This window comes from Chlamydotis macqueenii, chromosome 16, assembly GCF_036417535.1.
Source record: "Chlamydotis macqueenii isolate bChlMac1 chromosome 16, bChlMac1.mat, whole genome shotgun sequence".
Classification (NCBI taxonomy): Eukaryota; Metazoa; Chordata; class Aves; order Otidiformes; family Otididae; genus Chlamydotis; species Chlamydotis macqueenii.
The window spans coordinates 10,888,881-10,910,591 of record NC_141571.1 but is presented as its reverse complement, the minus strand read 5'-3'; the positions used below and the strand labels follow the sequence as shown (position 1 = coordinate 10,910,591).

Genomic DNA, 21,711 nt, shown 5'->3' with positions numbered 1-21,711 from the left:
AGAGAACTGAAGCTGCCTTTATCTCCCACTAACAGGATTCACCAAGTATTATAGCAGCTACTTTGCACCACAATAGTTAAGCTTGTTTCTGCATTTTCATTCTAAACCCGTTTTCACAGGTTTATTTTCCAGAAAAAATAAAAAAAAAAAAATTTGCCTTAACTAAAACTTGCCACACCGTGCGCTCAGGGAAGAGAGGACGTTTTTCCCTTTTCCCTGTCTAAAAAGTGAATGGGGTTGCTCCATTTTAAACCGAACCAGGTGGTTTGAAAGAAAAATGGGAATTTCTCTCTCTGAAATAGTTCCTGAGCTTCGCAGAAGCAAGCAGCGCTGTCTGCAGTGGCTCTGGAGCCAACGGCAGAATTTGCACCGCGTTCAGCCACAGCCAGATCGGCGCTTACGGGTTTTTCCCCCCACATTTCTTCTCCAGCCGCCCCCATTTTTCGTTCGGAAACGCTGCGTTTGGGAGCCGCCAACAGCTCGGCGGCTCTGGTGCTGCGGCGCCCGCGGCCGGGCCCGGAGGGGGTCTCGGCGGCCGCGCCGCGGTGGCTCCGGCGGCCGCTGCGGGCCCGAGCCGGGCTGCCCCGCGCGCTTCCCGCGGGACGGCCGAGCCCGGGCGCTGTCGGCGCCGACCGGCGGAACCGCCGCGCGCTCCCGGGGCCGCTGGGGCCGGAGGGCGGCACGGGCGCCGGGAGCCCCGCCCGCGCTGCGCGAGCCCCCGCCGCTCCCGCGCAGGGCACCCCGGGGCACGCGCGCGCCCCGTCTTCCCCCCGCCCTTCCCCCCCCCTCGTCCCCCCCCCCTCCACGCCCGGCGGCGGCGCGAGGGAGCGGGCAGTCCCCGTCTGGCGCTGACGTCACAGAGCCCGCCCGCGGCTGGCGGCGGCGCGCGGCCGCGTCCCCGTGGCCGTGAATGAGCGCGGGGGGCGGGAGCGGAGCGGGAGCGGGGAGCGGGCGGGCCGCGCTCCCACCGCGCTCCCACCGCGCCGCGCCCCACAAAAGTGCGGGGCTGCCGCGTTTGGGCCCAACCCAGCCGCTTCCAGGGCCGGAGGGGCGCGGAGCAAGAGCCGAGCCGAGCCCCGCCGTGCCAGCCGGGCCGAGCCGGGTCGTTCCGTGCCGAGCCAAGCCAAGCCAAGCCAGGCCGACCTGGGCCGTGCCGGGACAGGCTGATCTGGGCCAGGCTGACCTGGGCTGGCCGGGCCGGGCTGAGCTGAGCCGGGCCGTGCTAATCTGGGCCGGGCCGGGCCGAGACCCGCCGTGCCGTTCCAGGCCGTGCCGCTCCGCTGCGGGGGGCGCTGCGCCGCGCCGGGCTGGGTTTTTTATTTCCAATTTTTGATCGCAGCTGCATTTCCCTCCCCCCGCCCCCCCGCGCTGAGGAGGAGCCCCGGCTTTATGTGGTGCTGCCCGGAGAGCGCTCGGCGGCCGTGAAGTTCTTTGTGTCGCCGTCGCCTTCTTTTTTTTTTTTTTTTTTTTTCCTTTTTTTTTTTTTTTTTAAATGTATAACTTCATGGGTCTGAACAGCACGGCCGTAGCTATTCAGCCCAATGTGTCCTGCACATGCAACTGCAAAAGGTCTTTGTTCCAGAGCATGGAGATCAGTAAGTACTTGTCCTGCTGCCGCGTCCCCGGGCGCGAGTGGGTGCGAGGTGCGGGGCTGCGCGGCGGCTCCGGGCGGGGAAGTTTCGGCGGGGGCTCGGGGCAGCGCCGGGACCCCGCGCTGCCGTGCGCTTTCTGCGAGTGATTTTTATTTCCCCTCCCGCCCCCCCGCCTCTCCGTGGGAGCTGCGGTAGCTCATCTGTTGCTGTGGGGGTGTCCGGTGCGGGTGTGACACGGGGCGAGTGAGTTCGTGACACGGCGTGACAGCGCGCGGGCGGGCGGGTCCCGGCGGGCCGGGCTGGAGCGGCCCCGCGCACCCCGCGCCCTCCCCGCATCGCTCTGCCAAATCCCGGCTCTTCCCCGTCTGGGCTCCGGCACCGCCCGCGTCTCGCCCCGGCTGCTGCAGCCGCCGGCCCCGCGGCTCTGCCGCACGCGTTCCCCTCCTCCGGGGGAGGGTGATGGTGGGGGGTCCGATCCCCGAGCCCCCTCCCGGGGGGTCTTCCCTGGTTCAGGTGTAAAACATCCCGTTACGGGTGGGGGGGGGGGGGTAGGGGAACCCGAGGAGGGAGGGCTTCGGTTTGGGAGCCCGTTCCCCGCGCCTCCAGCCCCTGGGGCTTCTGTGGGGAAGGGCGCTTTGCCTTTTCTCGTTGATGTGTTTCAGCCCCCGCGGAGTGGCGGTGAGTACAGTGCCTGCCCCCCGTGCCCACCACTTTTCTGTTTGCCCTGCCCCTCTTGGAAACGAAGCGCATGGGGGTGAGAGGGAAATTATTCCTGAGGAGAGAGAAGTGACTGGCGATTCAGAGCGAATGGTGTTTTCTGTAGAGGGAAGATTTTGGGGGCGTTCCAGGCTGGGTGGGTTGTCAGGATTGTACCCGGTTTAACACCTCGTTCTGTGCCGTGAGGTCTAAACCCTGCACAGACTCATGCAAAATGGCCCGGAACGCAAACTCGGGGAAAGAGTCTGGGTTTTGCATATATTCCTGGCACTGCGACGGGGCGGGCTGGCGCTCGGTGCGTGTAGGGGAGAGTCAGCTGAGCCGAGCCTGTTTGTGCTAGCACGGGGTTTGCCCCGTTACCTCCAGCGGGGCTGCGGAGCCGTGTGCTAGAGCCAGCATCTGTCCCGTGGTATTTTGGATGGCTTTTGTCCCGTGTCGTCCGCCTTCGCCTTCTCCAGTTTCATCGTTGTTTAGTTCAGGTGTCTGAGTCCTGGAGGAGGTCTGTAGGCATTTGTATACCGGCTACTAAAATGTGTTTGTTCTGAATTTTAGCATAAACCATACCCTTTGTACTGTATGCACATTTAATCTTGATTTAATCTCATTCGTGTTCAGACAAAACTAAGCTGGATTTGCCTGATTTTATTAACACTACTGGTACTGAATAGACCATTATTCTTCCCTGACTTTAACAGGCCGGGCTAGATGTGCATACCAATGGCAGTGTATAAATAATGAAGATACAGTTCTTTTTTGTGTCAGCCCGTTAGCGAACATAAACTCTGTCCCACAGAACTGCAAGGATGAGAGACTTTACTTTGTGTCTGATCAAGGCTCATGGTTATGATGAAAGTTGTGAATTAAAATGCATAGTGTCTTTTGAAGAAAAAGCTTGTCTTCCAGTCTAGCTCTTGGCATGAAGTTGTGTTGGAACAACTCAGGCTTTTAATTTAATTCCTTGACTTTTCAGAAATAGCACATTTTATAATTTTTTCCCCTGTTTTTTCAGCATGTGAAAGGCTTGGTAGCAGGCACGTGCCAGTTGCGGATGGGGCTGTGTGAGAGGCTGGGGACAGTGGATTACACTGGAGGACACCTCACCTGAACTCGGGCGGGCGTTGCGGGAGCCTGGTCCCTGACGCCGTACAGCTCCCCGGCTCCTTCCCTGGCTCGTCCCCTGCCAGCGCTGCGCCTGTCCCCCTGTGTCAGCTGCTCAGGCTTGGGGTCCTGACGCCCAGGCGCTGCGTTCCCATTAGCTCCTGGCAGCCTTGGATCCAGCTGCCTTAATGCTGCCCTTCCTTATTTCGTTTTCGGATAGGTTTCTTTATCGCCGCTGTTATTTATTTATTTCCTGCCGATGGCGGGCAGCGTGAGCTCACCTCTGTGCTGCAGGAGGGCTTTGGTTGCACTGCAGCGGCTGTTACCTGATCGCTTCCTCCACCTGGGTTCAGTGGAAAGGACAGAGTTGAGCCTCCCTGAGATAAATTCATTATACGGCTTTTTCCCCACCTCCGATCACTTGATTTCATTTGTCTTTCTAGTACGACTTTGAGGGAACCTCAGAGCAGCTACCACCAGGTGCTATTTAATTTTCTAGCCAAAAGTTAACCACGCAGGAATGCTTTGGGAAAGTGGCATAACTGTAAACTCTTTTAATTTAACCCTCTAATTAGGTTAACTGTACAACTGATCCCCCAAAATATTTCTTTGCAGGCTGTATTCCGTATGGCAGGCTGCGGCGCTGCGGTGGAGGAAGCAGCTGGTTTCTGTGTGTGGCGCTCCCAGATTAGGATTATAAAAGGGTTTTTTGGGGGCGGGGGCGTGGAGTCTCACCCGCCGGGGGCTGTAGTGCCAATATGCCGGGCGGCTTTAAGCAGCCAGACGTCTGCGGCAGTGGTCTCTAATCGCTCCGGCTGGGTGGAAGAGCTCAGGGTGATTGTCGTGGCGGAAGGGTCTGTAAATAACTAATTATTTGGCGCAGGGAGCGGAGCAAGGCGGCGTGCCTGCCTCTCCGCTGGCTTCCCTGCTCGCTCGCCCGGAGCGGCTCGGTACGAACCGATGGCGAGGGGGCCTCACAGCTGCGCCAGGGCTGCTTCACATCCCAAAAGAGGGTTTCGGTGCCGAGGCTCGGGATTCTGCCACCATGGGCACCCAGCCGTCCCTGCGAGATGATGACTTCGGCCACAGGACGTGAGGGCAGGGTGTCTCCGCAGAGCTTTGCTCGGGCAGTAGCATTAGCCAAAGCATTTGGGAGTTTAAGAGGTGTTGTTAGGTCTCCCCGAGGAGAAGAAGCCGTCCCCCTCGGTGTCAGAGCGGCGTGCCCGGCCGGTGGCAGGCTGGGGCGAGCGAACCGTGAGAGCGGGTTTCTGTCCAAGCGAGGACTTCTAGGTTTTAACATTCTTTGGTTTAATAACAAACCAAACGCAGATGGCTCAACTAGGGATCACGTCTCCTTCCACTTCAGACTGCTTTTTTGGCAGATACATTTCTTTTCTGATTCTGTGTCAATGGCAGTTACGGCTTCTTCCAGGGCAGAGCGGATAATAACCACGTACTTCTTTATTCCCCTCCAAGTTTTCCTGCAGGACGTAGGGACACGCAGGGAAGCCAGAGGTGCTACGAGTGTTGTAGCAAGCTAGAGAGTGTTTGCACAGAGTATGTTCAGCTTGTGGCATCTCAGTTTGACTTCAACCAAGCCGAGGAGATTCCCATGTCTGACTCCGGCTGTGTCTCCATGACGAACATGGCTTTTTGCCGACATCAGTGTCCCAAGGTATGGCCCAGGAGGAGCAGAGTGTGTGCCCTTGGCCATCCCCAGGGACCTTGGCGGTCTGCGGTCCCAGCTCTGCAGGTCCCCCTCTCGTGCCGAGGGCAGCAGGGAACGTCCCAATTCCCTGAGCCTGGAGAGCACAGGGGTCTTAAAATTACAATTTATTTTGTGCCCTCAGGCAGTGATTTTAATCTTAGCATTTTATAATAGGCGTTGAATGGGAGAAGGAAGAGATGTAGAGGAGGAAATGGGAGGAAAAGAGTCAAACTTCGTTTTTTTTCCTCTGGGTGAACACCTGGACTGCGTTGTGCTGCAGAGCGGGACCGGCCAGGCACGCACAGCACCAGAGGCGATCCTGTGTGATCGGAGGTGATCATACGTAATGCGGAGTGGGCTTTAGTGGCTGATTCTTCCTTTTCAGTCAGTCTCAGGGTGTATTCAGAAGAGGATGTCTGACACAGTAAGGCCTGGTACCTTGAAGGTGTCCCTACCCCTGCCTAAGCCTTTGGATGCCTTCTTTGTATTTAGTAGTGTGCTTTCAGGTCCCGGCTGTGAGAGGACTGGCACGGAAGGGTGTGTGGGGAACAGCAACCATATTCCTTTCCGTAAAGTCAGCAGTTCTTGAGGTAGGGTCTGGGATCACCTCTAAATTTTCAGGATGTTGAATTATCCAAAACTACTGCTGCTTGCTTTGCAGATGGAGAGAAGAGTACCTACAAGTGTATGCTCTTACTTATTTTTATTGGCTGTTGCTTACCAAATATACTAATATTTTTAGATTTCCTGGGCTGAGAGTTGGTGGCTAGATAAATCCAGTTTTAGAATGAATTTGTAAACCTAAATTATAAATGGATAGACGTGAGGAGACCTTTCCAAGGGAAGTACCAAAATACCTGGTGTCACTAATAGACAGTAATTACCCTCCAGCTTCGTCCCCGAGTAACTCTTTGTACGGTCATGTCTGTTGGTCTCATTTCAGGTAACAGCAGCCGTCAGAATTTGGTAACCCTAATTAGCTAAAAAAGGTCATTTATCTGCACTGGTGTGTCGTGTGAAAACTGACTACCAGTTTGCTTCCTGGAGGGAGATCCCATGTGTGCGGTTTGCCTTATCAGATCCCTCAAGCTCTCCGATACACGGTGCTGCTGTTGTTGGCATGTTTCATCAAAGTAATAAAGCCTGGCTGGAAAGCTTGCGAGGAGGGAGGTACAAGGGCCACTTTGCTGCAATTAAGTGGAAACTTGGTTCACACCATGAGCACACTCCCAGACGTCCATAAAGCAAAGGAATCATTAATGTCAACGGGGATGTTTTATGCAGTGTTCCTCCTGTCTGTGTGGCTAAATTGCCGAGTGATTATTTTATAATTATTTTGGGTGACGGAAGGTAGGTCACTTGGGTAGATCCCAGGTGAGGAAACACATCAGACACCTGCTCTGGCTGCGAGCGGCGCGGCCGAGTCCGGCCCCAGAGAGGAAGGGGGAAGGATTTCGGTACAAGGCTCCCCTCTGCGAGAGCAGGATCTGACCCATCATCTCCACCTTTCAGAGCTGATCGTGTGGGCTGCTGCGTGGCCGCTTTCTCGCAGTGGTCTTGGAGCCCCGTGGGGAGCGCAGGGCGAGCGCAGGGCGCGATGGAGCGGTGTAACAGCAGTACCGGCGTTAAGCGCGGCGCGGCCGTGCAGGAACAGCTGCCTGGGCTGTCAGTGCTCCCGCACTCGCAGGGTGAGGCCGCACACCTGGACACCTCTGAGAGCTGGCGAGTTCTCAATGCTTGGAAAAGTGTTGGGGTAGTGCCTGTGTGCGTGTGCAGGCGTAAATGCTTTTCTGAAAGCTAATTGATTTAGTAAGGCAAGAAAGTAGTTCAAAATGAACTGATTAGTGAAATAGTTGGTAACCAGAGAAAGCAGTGGTGAAGTTTGGGGTTTTTGTTTGTTTGTTTGTTTGTTTGTTTGTTTTAAAGCAGATAAATTTCAGCTGTAGAAGTTTATCATCCAGAGGATTTGGGGAGCTATTGAGAGTAAAGAGAGTTTTGATGATTTGGCAAGGAATACAGCTTCTAAGACAGCACTTTTATCTGCATTTTAAATGCTTATTTGTAATGACAGTTTCACAATTTCTTTTCTGATTTTCAGTCAGTTTTGCAGAGGTATGTTTTGAGAGGAAATAGTAACAGCACACATTATTCTTGTTGGTGTCGGAGACAGCTAGAACTTGTAGTTCATCCCAGATCTTTTGGCTACTATGGTAAATTTATGATTACACCAAAAAGGAAATTAATAGAGATGTTAAATATTATCAAAACTGTGCAAATCTTTTGAAACATCTCCAGTCTGAAACCTTGTCCTGGTTCTGGCTGGGACAGAGTTCATTTTCACCTGAGCTGGGAGGGGAGCTGGAGCTGGTGGCACCTGTGGCTGGGGGACACAGCTGGGGTGGGTTACTGATTAGCTAAGAGGTGGGACAGTTTACCCAAATGAGCCCCAGGGCTGGTCCATCCCATGTGACACCATGCTCCGTGTATCAGTGAGGAGGGTGCTGAGCATCAGGATCCACTGGGAGCTGTTGTAATGCGGACTACAGACTTACGTATTTCCTCTTATGGGGGGGTGGGGTGTGTGTGTTCGTTTTCCATTTCTGTTTTGTTTTCATATGTTATTCTCTTAAACTTTTTTTTTTTTTACCTCAACCACGAGTTTTGCTTTCTTTTCTTCACCAGTTCTCCTCCCCGTCCCACTGGAGGGTGGGAGGAGTGAGCGAGAGGCTGTGTAGCTTGGTCCCGAGTGGGACTAAACTACGTCAAACCTAAACTTCCATTAGCGTTATTGCTGTGGTATGTTGTACAGTATTTATCTAAGCATCCACCTAATATTGCTGGTTCCTGATAGAGCTTCCCCCCCCCCCCCTTCTCAAGGACACAGTACTGTTCAGCACGTGCATCCTTTTAGTCTTGAGTTGCACCTGAAGACCTTGGTGCTAGTGACTCAAGCTTTCTAAAGACAGCTCGGTGCTGCTGTAGAGGTGCTGTTGGGAACCTTTTTGTTACCCTTCTATCTACAGCGCATCCTCAGACAAACTCTCATTGGAGGCAGGAGGTCGTTGTTTGTTGTTGCTTATGTGTTGTTATAGAAGAGCTTGTTGCATTAATGTAGGTAGTATGGGTAGAGTAGGAGAGAGGGTAAGAGTTGGGAATGTATATGCAAGTTTTCATTTAAATCTGGCGTAGCATCTTTCCTTCTTGTAGCCAGTTTGGGGTAGGGTTTATACCTCTCTTGGGAAATCAGCCGTCTTAAGGGTCAGGGGTAAATAAGGAAACTTTCCCAAATTGATTTAGAGCTGTGTGGTAGCTCTTCCGGCGCTGGTTTTGGCTTCTCCTGAGCTGTGACTATGAGCTGTACCAGGCTGGCAGCTCTCTGCTTGTGGACCAAGTTCAGCTGGTGTGTAGAAGCGGGCACACGTGTAATTCACAAACTGAATGAGCCTGTGAAGTTGGGCCTTCGGTTACACGTAAAGGGTATCGTCACTGGAGGGCCTTAGACAAACAGCTTCATGTATACATTTAACTTAGGTCCTTTTCCAAACTGTCAGTGACTTCGTTCAGCTGGACGTTATCCTTGTTGTTCTGCGTATCGTACAGGATACTGATTTGGAGCGTGTGAGGCTGCGTGACCCTGAGACTTGTGAAGTCAGCCGTCATGCTCAGAGGTGCTGCAGCCAGTGCACTGGTGCATATTGCAGGCTTAGGTTGCCACCAAGTTCACCATCACCTTTAGATTTTTTTTAACTTAACACTGCTTTTTCACTGCATACAGCAAGGTAGCATTGCTAAGGTTGTAATTGATGCAGTATCCCCTTTTTTCTCCAAGTGGGCAGACTTCAGTTTCTCACTGACAGAAGACCAGGGTTACGCTCCATCTAGAAGAGGGTGTGTTTTTCTTTTTGTGCTGTGCGTTAGTGTTGTCGCACGCTGTGGCGTTACGTGGAGATACCCTGCACATCTTTTGAAACTTGCCTCACAAGTTGTCAGTGTTGGTGGATGTCCACAGTGCTTTCAAGTGGTTCACACATTTGTGTTCGGTGTGTTTGGTCTCGCACGTATCTTTAATAAAATGCTGCAGACTCGCTAATTTTTCACGTGCATTATGCATTCGAAAATGTGCATTTAGGAAGACGAGTGCTTTTGCGCATGGCCGTTCTCTGATCTGTTTGTGAGACCCTGCTCCTGCCCGCAGCGCTGAGGAGTTGTGCCTGTGATGCCGTGCTGGTGTGAGGTGTGAGCACTGCAGCAGGTACAACAGGATTTCCCACATTTGTAAAGTTGGCCCAAGTAACCCAGCAAAGCAGAATTTAGCCTTGGAGAGTGAAAGCTGATTAACCCCCAGGCTTGGAGCATACTGAGAATGAAAAGAGGTACTTGCACAAAAATCAATACTACTTTTCAAGAATATATGCAGGACGTGGTTTGGGGATTTTTTTTTTTTCCCATCTCTTCGTTCTGTCCAATGTGCTAAGTAGCTGGTTTGTTACTCTAACCTCCTACAAATGATTGTCAGTAATAATTCTGTAAAACTATGAATCAACTCTGCATGACTTTGTGCAAATAGACTGAGTAATTTCTTTGTTCTTTTCTTCTTACTTTGTAATTGGAGTTTGTGAAAGCCCAAAGGTTTGGTCTTGTGGAAAGCATGATTCATTTATTGGTGTCTGTGCCGACTAGTTATCTTTCAGTAATTCCAGAGTGCTGCTACAAGCCAAGAGTGATTCATACATGGCTAAGTGCACAAACAAATGGGGTCATGGCCATCTGCAGAAACTTTTCTAATCTATTTATGGTATCGGAGAAAGAAGTGGGTGTATTAAGGATGATGGAATAGGTGTCAATTACATTAGTGAATATAACCGGTTAAGTAACACTAACCATTACTCAAAACCCCATCTACTCATTGCTAAAGATCACGGCAGTAGGTCCTGTTTAAATGTTAACGTAGGTCTGGTATGAGAGATGGATTGAGTGTCTAGCTTGCCTCCTAAGGAGCTCACAGTCACAACTGCAGGGTAGTCTCTTCTAAATTCCTTGAGATTTAGACGCTAACTTGCATTATGAGTATTTGTAGTAGCACAGTCCAGCTCTCTGCTGTTGCAGACCTCAGTCATTATATGCTTTACATGCAGAATTTGGCCAAACCCTTAATTAACTTGCTGTTGGTGGTCGGTTTTCTCATTTGCACACCAGGCAGAATGGCTGTGCCGCATCCTAATAGAGACAGCGGTGGTCGACTGAGTCAGTTTTCCTTCCACATGCATCTTCAGTGCTTTTAAAATCTCAGATGGAAGACGACCTGCATCTTACGAGGTAGCCTGCCTCTACTTCCATCTCATTTCACTAATTGAAAGAATTAATTTTCCCCTTTGTGACTCTGCTAACAAAAGCAGCCGTGGCTGCAGCCGCGTCAGAATTGCTTTCTTCAGGTTTTAGTCTTTTGCTCCGGGGGAGGCAGTTTGCCCCTTCTGTGCTGGAGAGTGGGGGAACCGAGCCCCCAGGGCTGGCACTTGGGTGCTTCAGTTGAACGTGGGAAGGGGAGAGTTTGGCACTGTAGATAGAAAATAGCCAGGGGAAGAAGCACTCCTGGGGCGTACGGATGGGGGCAGCTGGTGGGCTCGCTTACTGCCAGTGCCTGCCGGCTCTTCAGTCTTGCATGCTGCAGCTGCGGTTTGCACCTGAGATAAGTGTATCCAAGAAGATTTTGTGCTTGCAGAGCATGTGATGGTCTCACAGTGCTTTGGAAACATCCCACGTCCGCAGGATGGATGAGTGTTGAGCTGGAGGCGCAGGTGGACCAGTGCCGTGAGGTTTGGAAGCGGCGGTGGCCCCGTCTCTCCGAGCCCCGGGAGATTCGTGCCGTCACTTCTGGGTTGTGTTTGATTTCTAAAGGACTCGACAGGAGCACAGAGCTCACGGCCTCAAATTTATGTAAATTGAATTTAAGCATCGACGCTGGCCAAAAATATGGAAGAATTTGGCAACATGTCGTCGTCCTGTTACTGTCATATTGAATGCTGTGACCGCTTCTGCTGCACCCGTGCTGCACGTGCTCTCACGGAGGGGGACGGGCCCTGGCTGACGCACGGAGTATGCTGCGGAGGGGGAAGTGACCCAGACTTTTGCCCAAAGGACTGATGAGCCTCTCCTGATGTCTGAACAGCTTTCTTCTTCTGCCCTTGCTTTATTTAAGTCAACAGATTGTGTAAGCCACATGCTAGATTTACCTGCAGGGCAAGAGGGAAGGAAGCAGTGCCATTTGGATGAATTCCCAAAAGATGTCGAACTGCTGAGCGTTGAGACTAGCATTTCCGAGCCTCAGTCCCTACAACTGCCCTCCTGAATCTGCTCGCTGCCTCCTCCGTCCACATGCGACATGCCCACAGCTTCGGCTGCCGTGGACGAGTCCCCGGGAAGCTGCCTGCTGCGTCTGCTCGCTGGTGGGGTCTCTGTGGGTTGGGCTCTGCTGAGCAAGCTGGGAAATTCTCCCCTTTACTGATTTCAGTTTAATATTTTGATTAATATTGTTGTTTCTGATAAAACCAAAAAATGTCCCCCAACGCAAAGCTGTGCCGAGCCTCCCTCATCCTCCTGTGCCGTGTTTCCCACGGTGCTGAGGGTACCGGCTGGTTGTTACAGCCGCGGGATGAAACCCACAGATCAGCAGCTTGCATGACCCGGAGTTGGACTTCCTCTTGGTGCGTGCTCCAGACGTGAAACCAGACTGAATTTCCTTGTGCTCTTCACAAGTATCGGTGCATTGAGACCTGGTTCCACAAGAGTCGCAGAGCATCAGTGTTCCTGGCGTTGGCCTGGGCGGCAAGGGCTCGGGTTTGCCAAAGGCAAGTGCCTCAGCTGCTTTCCCAGAGGAGCAGATCCTGCTCTTCCCATGGTTTTTTCATTCCTTCATTCATTATTCCACTTTACTGAGGGTGGTCTCTTCGCTTCAGTAATGTAGACCAGCATATACAGGTTAGGCTCTTTGAGCTCTGAAAGCACCTTGGCCTGCTAGGTGCTGCCTTTAGGACACATAAGGAACATGATTTATGGACGCTTGCTTCACACAATTCTGGGTAAAATTATCTTAAATTGCAAAAATTTCCCATATAATAAATGGTAATCTCCCTTTTATCGTTACACTTACATTGCCGTAATGGGACTTTGCTTGAATTGGAAGATGCGGTTTCGAGTTCAGTGCCTCCCTCTCCAGCGTGCTCAGACACACGCAGGAGGTGTGTGACACAACGGTACTGATCACTGGTGTGTGATGCAGTTAACGTTTTATAACGTTCTTCTGTAGTGTGACTTACTCAGAGCAGTGTGTACAAATTGCACTTTTTTCCGCCGTTGCTGTGATGCAGGTGACGGCTGCCCTGTTGACCAATGTGCCAGAGGTGGGCTCAAGAATAAGGAGGAAGGGGCAGAGGGCTCTGACGAGGCTCCCGCGTGCGCCGAGCGAGGCGCAGGGCGAACTATGAGGTTACAAACGTATTCTATTTTACTGATAGCTTTTAATCCTCATCATTCTCCTGGGTTTTCTTGATAAATTCTTCTCAACATCCATTCACTTGCCATCCAGGCCTGAATTGTGAGGAACAATAAATGTAATGGACAGCCTCAATTTAATAGATTCACTATGAGCTTTTTATTAGTGCAGCTTTTTTTTTTTTTAAAAAAAAAAAAGGAAAAAAGATGACTGCGTTTATTTAAGTTCAGAAAGTAGCTCTTTCAGATCTGAGGGAAGCATGCCTGAGTGGGCTCAGTTCAGCTAATTTGGCCGCGCAGCGAGGGAAGGATCCGTCCCGCCGTGCAGCCCGCAGAGCGCTGGCTGGTCTCAAGCGGGTTAACAGCCGCGTGCAGATGTTCAGGAATTTTTCTTTTGACTTGACCGTGGGGTTTTACTGCTCTTCAGATCACAAGTGCACTCCAGTCGCAGCGGGTTCGTGGATTTAGAGAAGCTTTCCGTCCCCCTCTGTTTTTTCTGTGTGCTCAGGAAGGGATCCCGCCGTATCTTGCAGCCATGTGTCTTCCTTGGTTGTGCTTCTAGAAATTTGCAGACCCACATTAAGCATCTATTAAATTAAGCAAAATGGCCTTCAGAAAGCTACATTTCAAGTGGAAGAAATGTTTTATGTAACGTAGGGGTATGTGAGGGGACCTAAATACAAGCTTAAATTGGCTGTTACGAAAATACAATTGGTTTTTTGCACAGTGGTTTTACAGCTTCTGAGTTTAATGTCCTGGTGAAATCCTACATCCAGTCACCGCGCAGCCGAGGAGGCGGGGGTTGAGGAGCCCGAGTAATGGGACCAGTTCTAGGAATGGCCTTGCCCTCCTTTGCAAAGTCGGACGTACCTGTCGTTTGCTGAGGCTCGGCTTTGTTTGAGAGGCGTCTGGAGCAGTGGTTTCCTCTCGCCTGCCTTTGCCCTCGGGTTTCTCCCTGCAGCACTGGCTGCCCGGTGTCGGGGCTGGCAGGGGAGGGGGTGTCTCTTGCTGTGGTTGTAGCTGCTCGCAGGTGAAAAATGCAACCTCTTGCAGCTGTGCCCTCTTAACTGTGCGCATGCCAAGAGCTGCAGCTTTGTTTTCCAGCCTGACTGATGCAGTTAAAGTCGCTGGGTAATGCAGTAGCTGGAGGCACTTCTGTGGGCTTGGCATGAGCAGCCGCTCTGCGTCCCCCGTTGAGGAAGGCTGGGGAGCGTTTCCATCCGAACTGGGGCTTCCTCGGTCTAGGCCGGGGCCAGGTGATGCTGTGGGGCTGTCACCCAGCCGTTCTGGGATCAGGAGCCTGAGGAAGTGGAAGATGTGACCTTGCATCCTCGTACTAATCCAGGTAGTCTTTCCTGTTTCTGTATTTAAAGCTTTTCTGTTCTTCTGTCTGGAGAGACAGAGCGTTGGCTCTCCTGGGCAAAGACCGACCCATCCTCTTTTGGAAAGCTGGTCCCCAAGTTGCTTTTTGCTGTGGAAGACAAGGCTTCTCTGAATCTTGTTGGCAGGAAATGGATGGGTTTTGTTTTTTTTTTTAATTTGGTATCTCTTCAACCAGTTAGATCTTAGAGCTCATTTTCCTTCTAGCTTACTAAAGGTCTTGCAAAGATGAAAAAAAATCCATTGCTTTCCCAAGAGTGTCTTAGCCAACACATGGGAGGAAAGCCTGGCACTGTGAGACGGTGGAAAAAGCTGAGATAGGATTTGTTTCTTGTTTGAAACATTCCCTTTTAAATTGTCCAAACAGCATTTCAAAGAAAATATCTGCTCTTCTCGATCTTCTTCCAGCATAATAATTCTGTATAATCATTTTTCTCTCTCAAAAAGAATAGAGTGTGATTTTTCTTTTTTTTTTTCTTTTTTCCTTTTTTTATGCAGAAGGAAGGGATAAATTCCAGATGTTTCTGGGATACACTTTTTGCCTTTTTAATATTTTTAGTAGCTTTCAGTAAATATGCTGCGAGAGATGGGGCTGATGTTTTTATTCCTGGGCAAATCATCTACAATAAATCCCATCTGCTGAGGGGGGAGCGTATCTTGGGGGTGACTTGGTGCAGTTAGGAGCTGATCCTGGCTTTTCTGCCCTGCGGAGAGGCAGGGAAGGCTGAGACTGCCACGAGTGCTCCTTTGGGGTCTTTGCCCTCCCCTTCCCACCTTCCTGCCAAGCTCTGGCTCCGTGGTTGGGAAACGCTGGGCAGGGCTCTGGTCCCCTGCCCGTGCGGAGCCTGGCACAAGCCAGGCCCGGTCCTGCGTGGGATGCCTGTTTCAGTGGGACTCTGTTGGCAAGCCAGGCTTTTTTGGCGCTGGTGGTACAGCCCAGCAAAGAGCATCTGTGTGCCACAGCACGAGGCCGAATCCAGGCGCTGGGCTCCAGAGACGGGCAGTCCTCTGTCCTCCTCCCGCAGCAGACTTGTTTTTTCAGTGCATGCAGCGCTTTTACCTGTGTTGCGCGCAGGCGTAGTTGGGCAGACGCAGCAGCTCCGTTCCCAGTTTCATGTTTTCACCTGTTTAGACTGAGTATGTCTTTGTTTTGTTGGCAGCCTATTTGGTTGCACAAACAGTGTAAGACAAAACCACCAGCAGGTGTTGGTCCAGCCAGTGTAATTACTGGTTCCTTGCTGCCGCTGCTGGTAGGCGGACGGCGTGAGCCACCCTTCTCGTGGAGTCACCCGGTGGGACTGTGGCTGCGGAAGGGCTCCGGGCACTGATCCACAGGGAATAGGTGCCGACTGCTCACCCATTCCTGCATCTCTTCCCTGCTGCCAGTTACATTTTAAAAAGTTATGTATGTACGGAGGAAGGGGTGAGAGAGGAGGGCGGCTCTGGTCGAGTTTAAAGCACTGACGTCCAGTGCAAATTCTCATTTGCGTTTAAAAACATGGCGACACGCGTGGCTAAACCAAACGGGCAAACGTGAGCAAGCGAGAGCCACGAAGGGCGCAGGGAGAGACGAGAAGCAGCCTCCTAAAAGCACACCTGCCTTCAGAGAGTTCGAGCTCGCTTCTCCCACACATCCCAGGCCGTTGCCAAAATGTTTTGGGTGAGACATCATGTGGCAGTGTGACGTCTCCGTGCGTGCCCAGGGCGTCACACCTGGGGTGTCGCAGTGCTGCCACGCCGAGCCCCAGCCGGCGCACTGCCCGTGCTGCGGAGCGGGGTGTGGGGACGGCTGTTGCTTTCTGCATTTTTGGAAACTTAACTGGAGACCAGCGGATCCTGATCCGGCCGGCTCGGGCACGGAGGCTCTTTTTCTCAACCTCTGGCTTTCCTTTGGACTCACAAACCTTTTTGGCCTCCTGAGCCTTTTTAACCTCCCCTTTTTCTCAGCTTCTCTTTTTCCCATGGCCTCTCACTGCTTTTTGGCTTCCCAGCCCTTTTCGATCTCCACGTTTTCTCAGCCTCTACATTCCCCTTTGGCATCTCATTCCCCTTTGGCATCTCACCCATTTTCTGCCTCTCACCACTTTTCATCCTTCCACCCCCTTTAAGCCTCCAGTACCTTTTTAGCATCCCGCTCCTTTTGGCCTCCCACTTGGGAATCCACATTTATGCAGCCTCTACTATTCTTTCAGCCTCCCACCCCTTTTCAGCCTCCACTATTCTTTTGGCGTCCAACCCCTTTTTGGCCTCTACTTTTTTTTCGGCCTCCCACCACTTTTTGGCCTCTACTTTTTTTTTGGCCTCCCACTACTTTTCAGCCTGCACTTTTCTTTCGGCCTCCCGCTCCTTTTCGGCCTCTGCTTTTCTTTTGGCCTCCCACCCTGTTTCGGCCTCTACTTTTCTTTCGGCCTCCCGCCCCTTTTCGGCTGCCTGTGTTCAGCACCGACGACGCCAGGCGTTGGGAGCCCTGTTGTACTCGCCTCCTGGATTTGAGTTGAAACCCTTTGCGAAAGCGCCTTTGCTGTGCTTTACAAAGCCGTCGCTGTGACGTTGCTGGGCCTCTCGGTTTAGGATTGATTTTGTGGGAGTACCTCAGAAGTCAGGAGTCTTGGCTCAGATGTGGTGCCCCAAGTCTGCTGGGGAAAGACCAACTAAATAAACCGTTAACAAGTGGTGAATAAATTATTTTAATAAATGGCTAATCAATTGTTATAGAGCCTGGGATGTCGATAAAGCTTATGACCTTGTCTTGTAACCACACTCAGATCTTTAACGTGCTTATACCTATAAATAATTCATGAGGTATTTATCAAGCATTTGCTAGTGAAAGTCATAATCTAAAATAAGACGAAAAAGAATTATTTCAGTTTCTTTATTTTGAGGCTGATAGCAAAATTTGGTTGCACCACAAAAGAGTCTTTGCTTGTGCAAAAAAGCTGTAGGACCCCAGCAGTCCCGCCGTGGTGCACACGTCGGACAGGGGAGCAGCAGTGATTTATTTATATTTATTTTATATTCATGCCTTAAAGGACAGGTTTCCGCAGATAAGCCCAGCGGGCAGCGAGAGCCCCAGTGTCACGCTGGCAAAAGGTGTTTGCTGTCGCTCGGCTGCGGCGAGGCTTGCACCCGTGTTCTTGTTCTGCGATTTTGGGAGGCGGCGGGCAGGGACGGGGTGTCGCTGTGCTGCCCTTCTGCTTTCCCGTCTTCCCTGTCCCGTTTTGTGCTGCGGGGAGGGAGGCAAAGATGCCAGTGAAAACGTGTGGTCGTCTTAGACTACAAGTAACAGAAAACTAAATATATTTTTTTGTTGTTCTAGAGTTGTTCCCTGCAGTCCCCAGTTGCTTGCTGCTTCGTTGCACACTTGCACGTGTTTGGGATTTTTAACGTTGCTAGGTGAATTTTATTTGGAGTGCAGTGTAGGACACTTCCGTGATCTTGCTGCTAGCTTAACTGTGCGCCCGGCGAGGAGCTGGGTTGGCAGACGCCGGTGCGTGCCCAGAAAGAGGGGGACGTCTTCCTGAGCCGCTGAAAGCTGCAGTCTGCCAGACTCGGCTGCCTCTATCGGGTAGCTTTTTGCCTCGCCTTTGTTGTCTGGGTCCTCGTCTGCAGCTTCAGCCCGGGTCAGTACTGCCAGACATGGCCTCCTCCATCACCCGCTTCCTCCCGGAGCACCCTGCTGCTGCCTTTCATTGTTGGGGTTTTTTGGTTTGGTTTTTTTTTTTTTTTTCCTCTGGAGTTTTTAAACTCTTCCACTGTCTTCTGGTAACTCCTGGATATCTCCAGAGTGGATGCCAGTTCTTGAATTTCTGTAAGCAGGTGGTGAATCTCCCTCACCTGCTGAGAGGGGATCAGGCTGCTGAGCCTCTGCCCAGAGCCGTGCTCTGGGGCGCGGTCGGGCGCTGCCGTCCTCCCCACGGGGAGCAAATCGGGGTGCAGCAGTTCCTTGTGCCGGCTCTCCTGCTTCTCACAGAGGGTGAAGAGGAGATGCCCTTATCAAGGAGCCCCTCATCCGATTTAGGAGGAGATGCTGTCCTTGCACTCTTTAAAAATCAAAGGGCATTTTGGGTTTGGGCATTTTGTTCTATTAGTCTGAGTGGATTTGTTTCCATAGCTGGATACGGCTGATAAAATCCTGGGGTAGGATCTGTCAGTCTCCCTGTGCACATGTACCAAAAATAAATCACACACAGTTGTTAGAGGATGAGCTGCTGCCACAGCAGGTGCCAAGCTGCCAGGAAGTTTGGGCCAGACCACGCTGAGCCCGCAGGTGCGTGGCGTCTCGCTCCCATGCCACCACACAGGGTCCTGCTGCAGCTCTGGGTGCCTGGGTGGGCCTGGGGACCTGGGGAAGGAGTGGCTGCAGGAGGCATGGTGTTTTGGAAATGGGGTAGGAAGTGATGGAGGCAGGGGAAGAAGAAAATCCCTGTCCTCACCTTTTCTCTAGGTAGAAAGGTATGGATGTGGTGGTGTATTCTGGTGAAGGATTGGTATCAGGTGACTACCAGGATAATAAAACTTCAGCTGCAAATATTTCACCTCCCATCAGAAGAGGTGGGCTTTTAATGGCTACATAAACCATCTCAGTTGCTGGGGGTGTTTTTGCTTGGCTTCAGGCTGTACCCCTGGAAAGGCCAGCCTGGGAGCAGAGCCCTGCAGCCAGCTGAGGAGGCTGCTGCTTGCACCCAGGGTTGCGGGTCCCGTGCAGGGCGGCAGTCCCAGGCCAGCGGGCGCTGCCGATGCCCGGGGTGGTGCCACCACCTCTGCGCATGTTGGTCCCTCCGGTTTCAGGGTCTGTACGACTGATGTGGAACACGTCTTCTGGCAGCAAACCCGGTTTCTGAGAGGTGAGCTTTCCTTAGGGAAGAGTGAAGCTAATTATTTTTGTTTCATGTCAGTTTTGTCAAAAGTTCTGATCCGCAGGTTGATGACGGCACGTTTTGGTGCGGGACCAGCCCCACTGTCTGCGGGAGCACTGGAGGCCGGCGCTGCTCTGGCTCCCAGCCGTGGCGTGGCCGGAGCACGGCCGAGGGCACGGCCGGGGCGTGGGAGCACCCTGGGGAAAGCCCCGTCCTGGGGGCACGTGGGGGTGGCTGGCCCGGAGCGCTTCCCCTCGCTCCTTTGCCAGGGGCGTCCTCAAACCCCGGCTGCTCGGTTTCCTTTAATGCATCTTTTTAAGGACTGGGTTATAGTGTTGTCTTTCTGGCAGAGATGAAGGAAGGCTTTTAATAGGTCTTTTGTTTTCTCTTCGAGCAGTTCCCTGGCAGTACACTGCCATTAGCGCTAGCATTTTTATTTAGGGTAATTTTATTTTTATTTTTATATGTAGGGACCTACAACACAGAGAAGCCAAAGGGGTTGGTCTGGGGTCACACGAGCAATATGTGGCTGAGCTAGGTCTCGGTTCAGCTTTTCTGAATTGAGCTGATCTCCAGGCTTGGTGGAGAGGGAAAACCTTGGTTTGTCACCTTTTAACGGAGATGGACAGGGAAAGCAAAGCATAAAGGTTTCTTGGAAGAAAGCACTTTGTTTGTTTGTCCTCTCCTGTTGGTGATGCGCGTGGATTTGGAACATGGGGTGGTTGCGTTTGGGAGGGTGAAGATGGTATGTGTGAAATACATGGAGGCATAGGGAAACTCGGGGCCAGTCAGGCTGGAAATCCGATGAGCTCCTTCACCTCCCCTGGGTCCAGCTGCACTGGGTGCTGCCCCGAAAGCCGCGGCTAAACCCCGCGCTGGCGAGGAAGGGTGGGCTGTGCGTGGCCTCCCTCCCTCAGTAACCCGGCGCGTTTCAGGGGCGACGGCTGCAGCTGGGGTTTGCATCGCCGCTCCTGTCCCGCAGCGCCTGTGTGCCTGCCTTGTGTGAGGCAGCCCCCGTGCGCCGGCAGCACAATGCTCGCCTTCTCTCGCCCTCAGACTGGAGGTCTAGACGCTCTCCCTGCCTTTTGTTAGCAGGGTCACAGGTTAGGGAGCGTTCCCAGCTCCTTTTACCTCCACTGGTCAGGAATGCTTCCAGGAATTGGCTGGTCTGCTTCAGACAGAAGTGGGGACCCCTTGGAGGGAGTCACCCCGCTACCCAAACACGCCCAGACTTAAAATTACTGTGGCAGCTCCCAAAAAGAAATGTGCTTTTGGAATGCAGTGGGGATCACCCCCACTCCAGCTCTTGCAGGCACAGATGCTCAGCTGACACCAGCTCAATGGAAACCTTTTAGCCCATGCCAGTAAGTCTAGAGCAAACTGCCAAAAAGCGTCGAGGACCAAGATACAAAACGAAGTCGGGCCTGAGCAAAGTACTTACAGATGAAGGATGGAACTGATGCGCTGTGTCTCTTGAAATCTAGCACATGAGATGCTTCAGTCTCAGGGTTTTGTTAAAATATAATGGTGGAATTTTAAAGGTTTTCAGCAGATACAGAGCAAGTAAGTCCCCTAGCAACAAAGGGAAGGTTTTTTTCCCTTAATGCAGACTTTTTTGACGTGAAGCATTTGCGAATTTCCCCCCACACTTTAAATCAAAGATGGGTTTTGCTGAAAGAGACATTTTAAAATTATTTTCAGACATATCAGAGAGAGGACTTGAGCCCTTGATGTGTGTTTGCCTGTCCCCCCCTCCCCAGCCCACCCTGGCTGGCTGGGTTCTGCCACAGCTTCAGCCTTTGCCTGGCCCGGAGGGTGCCCTGCGCTGCGGCTCAGGGGGCAGCCCCTTGCCCGGGGGTTGGGAGGTGAGTGGGGGAACGGTTCCATAAAGAAGGTGGTAGCAAGTTTCTTGCATGTTTCCTCCTTCTTTTTTTTTTTTTTTTTTTTCCTTCTTCCTGGCAGGAAGACATAACAAAAAATTGGCAGGTTCATACTTTTTATTATTGAATTAAAATCTATTAAATAGTAACAGTGAGCCAAAACCTGCAATCGCTCGTGAAGTGAAATGCTTCTGGATCTGGCTCACTTCTGCACTTTGTGTGTATGTGCATGTGTATTATGTGTGAAGAATGAGTGTATGAAGCTCAAATAGGGGTTTTAAATAGAAATAACGCTGGCAGCTCTTTCTCTGTGAATCCAAGGCTATTATGTGTCTGGCTCTCGCCAACATGAATTGCAGAGGAAGTTCGTGTGAACTCCATGGCTGATCTGACAGGTGCACAGCTGTGGCGTGTTCGAAGCCTGGACGCCGTTGGGCAGAAGCGATGACATCTTTCTGTGTCCGGTGGTTTACCTGTTTGCGGAGAGTAAGGGGGGCCAGAGGGAGCCCGCTTCCCGCCCCAGCCCTGGCACCCGCAGTGCTGGTGCGGGGATGGACGCAAGCCGATGGGCAGCGGTGGCGTTGCCTCCTGCCCTCCTGCCCCGCCGGGGTTCGGTGCTTCGCCCACGTCTTACTGGGGCGTCATGATTGCGGAGTCGCTGAAAGCCGCAACAGCACAGGGTGACTGCAGCCAAGCGTTCATCGGGGACCTGGTTTTATCTTATGGCAAAACCTGCGAGTTGCAATCAGGTCAAGGCAGTGCGACAGCTTGAACTTCTTCCCTGAAGCTCTACCAGTGGTCTCGGTCACTGCTGGTCTCGGGTGCGTGTTGCTGACCTGCGCTGCCCAGGGGACGGGTGACAGAGCCTGGTGGGTCCGGTGGTGTCTGGCCTCTCCAGCACCACGTCTGCAGCCCCTGAGGGCAAACAATTTGGGGTTAATTCCTCTGCGAACCCACAATGCTCTGAATGATGGTGCTTGTACAGAGAGAAA

The 21,711-nt window shown here is 52.2% G+C and overlaps 1 protein-coding gene across 3 annotated transcripts in view; it reads left to right on the top strand.

Annotated features, from left to right (window-relative positions):
• Nucleotides 1–1,002: 1,002 nt before the first annotated feature.
• The window catches only part of PMEPA1 (prostate transmembrane protein, androgen induced 1), a 48,276-nt gene continuing 27,567 nt past the window's right edge, over nucleotides 1,003–21,711 (top strand). Inside the window, exon 1 of one of the 3 annotated variants that reach the window (XM_086760885.1) lies at nucleotides 1,003–1,595. In XM_086760885.1, coding sequence (XP_086617011.1) covers nucleotides 1,493–1,595 — 103 coding nt within the window. In that variant the 5' untranslated portion in view covers nucleotides 1,003–1,492. Of the gene's footprint in view, nucleotides 1,596–2,791; nucleotides 2,809–21,711 lie in introns of those variants that run through there. The other 2 variants (XM_086760884.1, XM_086760886.1) reach the window with 2 other exon arrangements.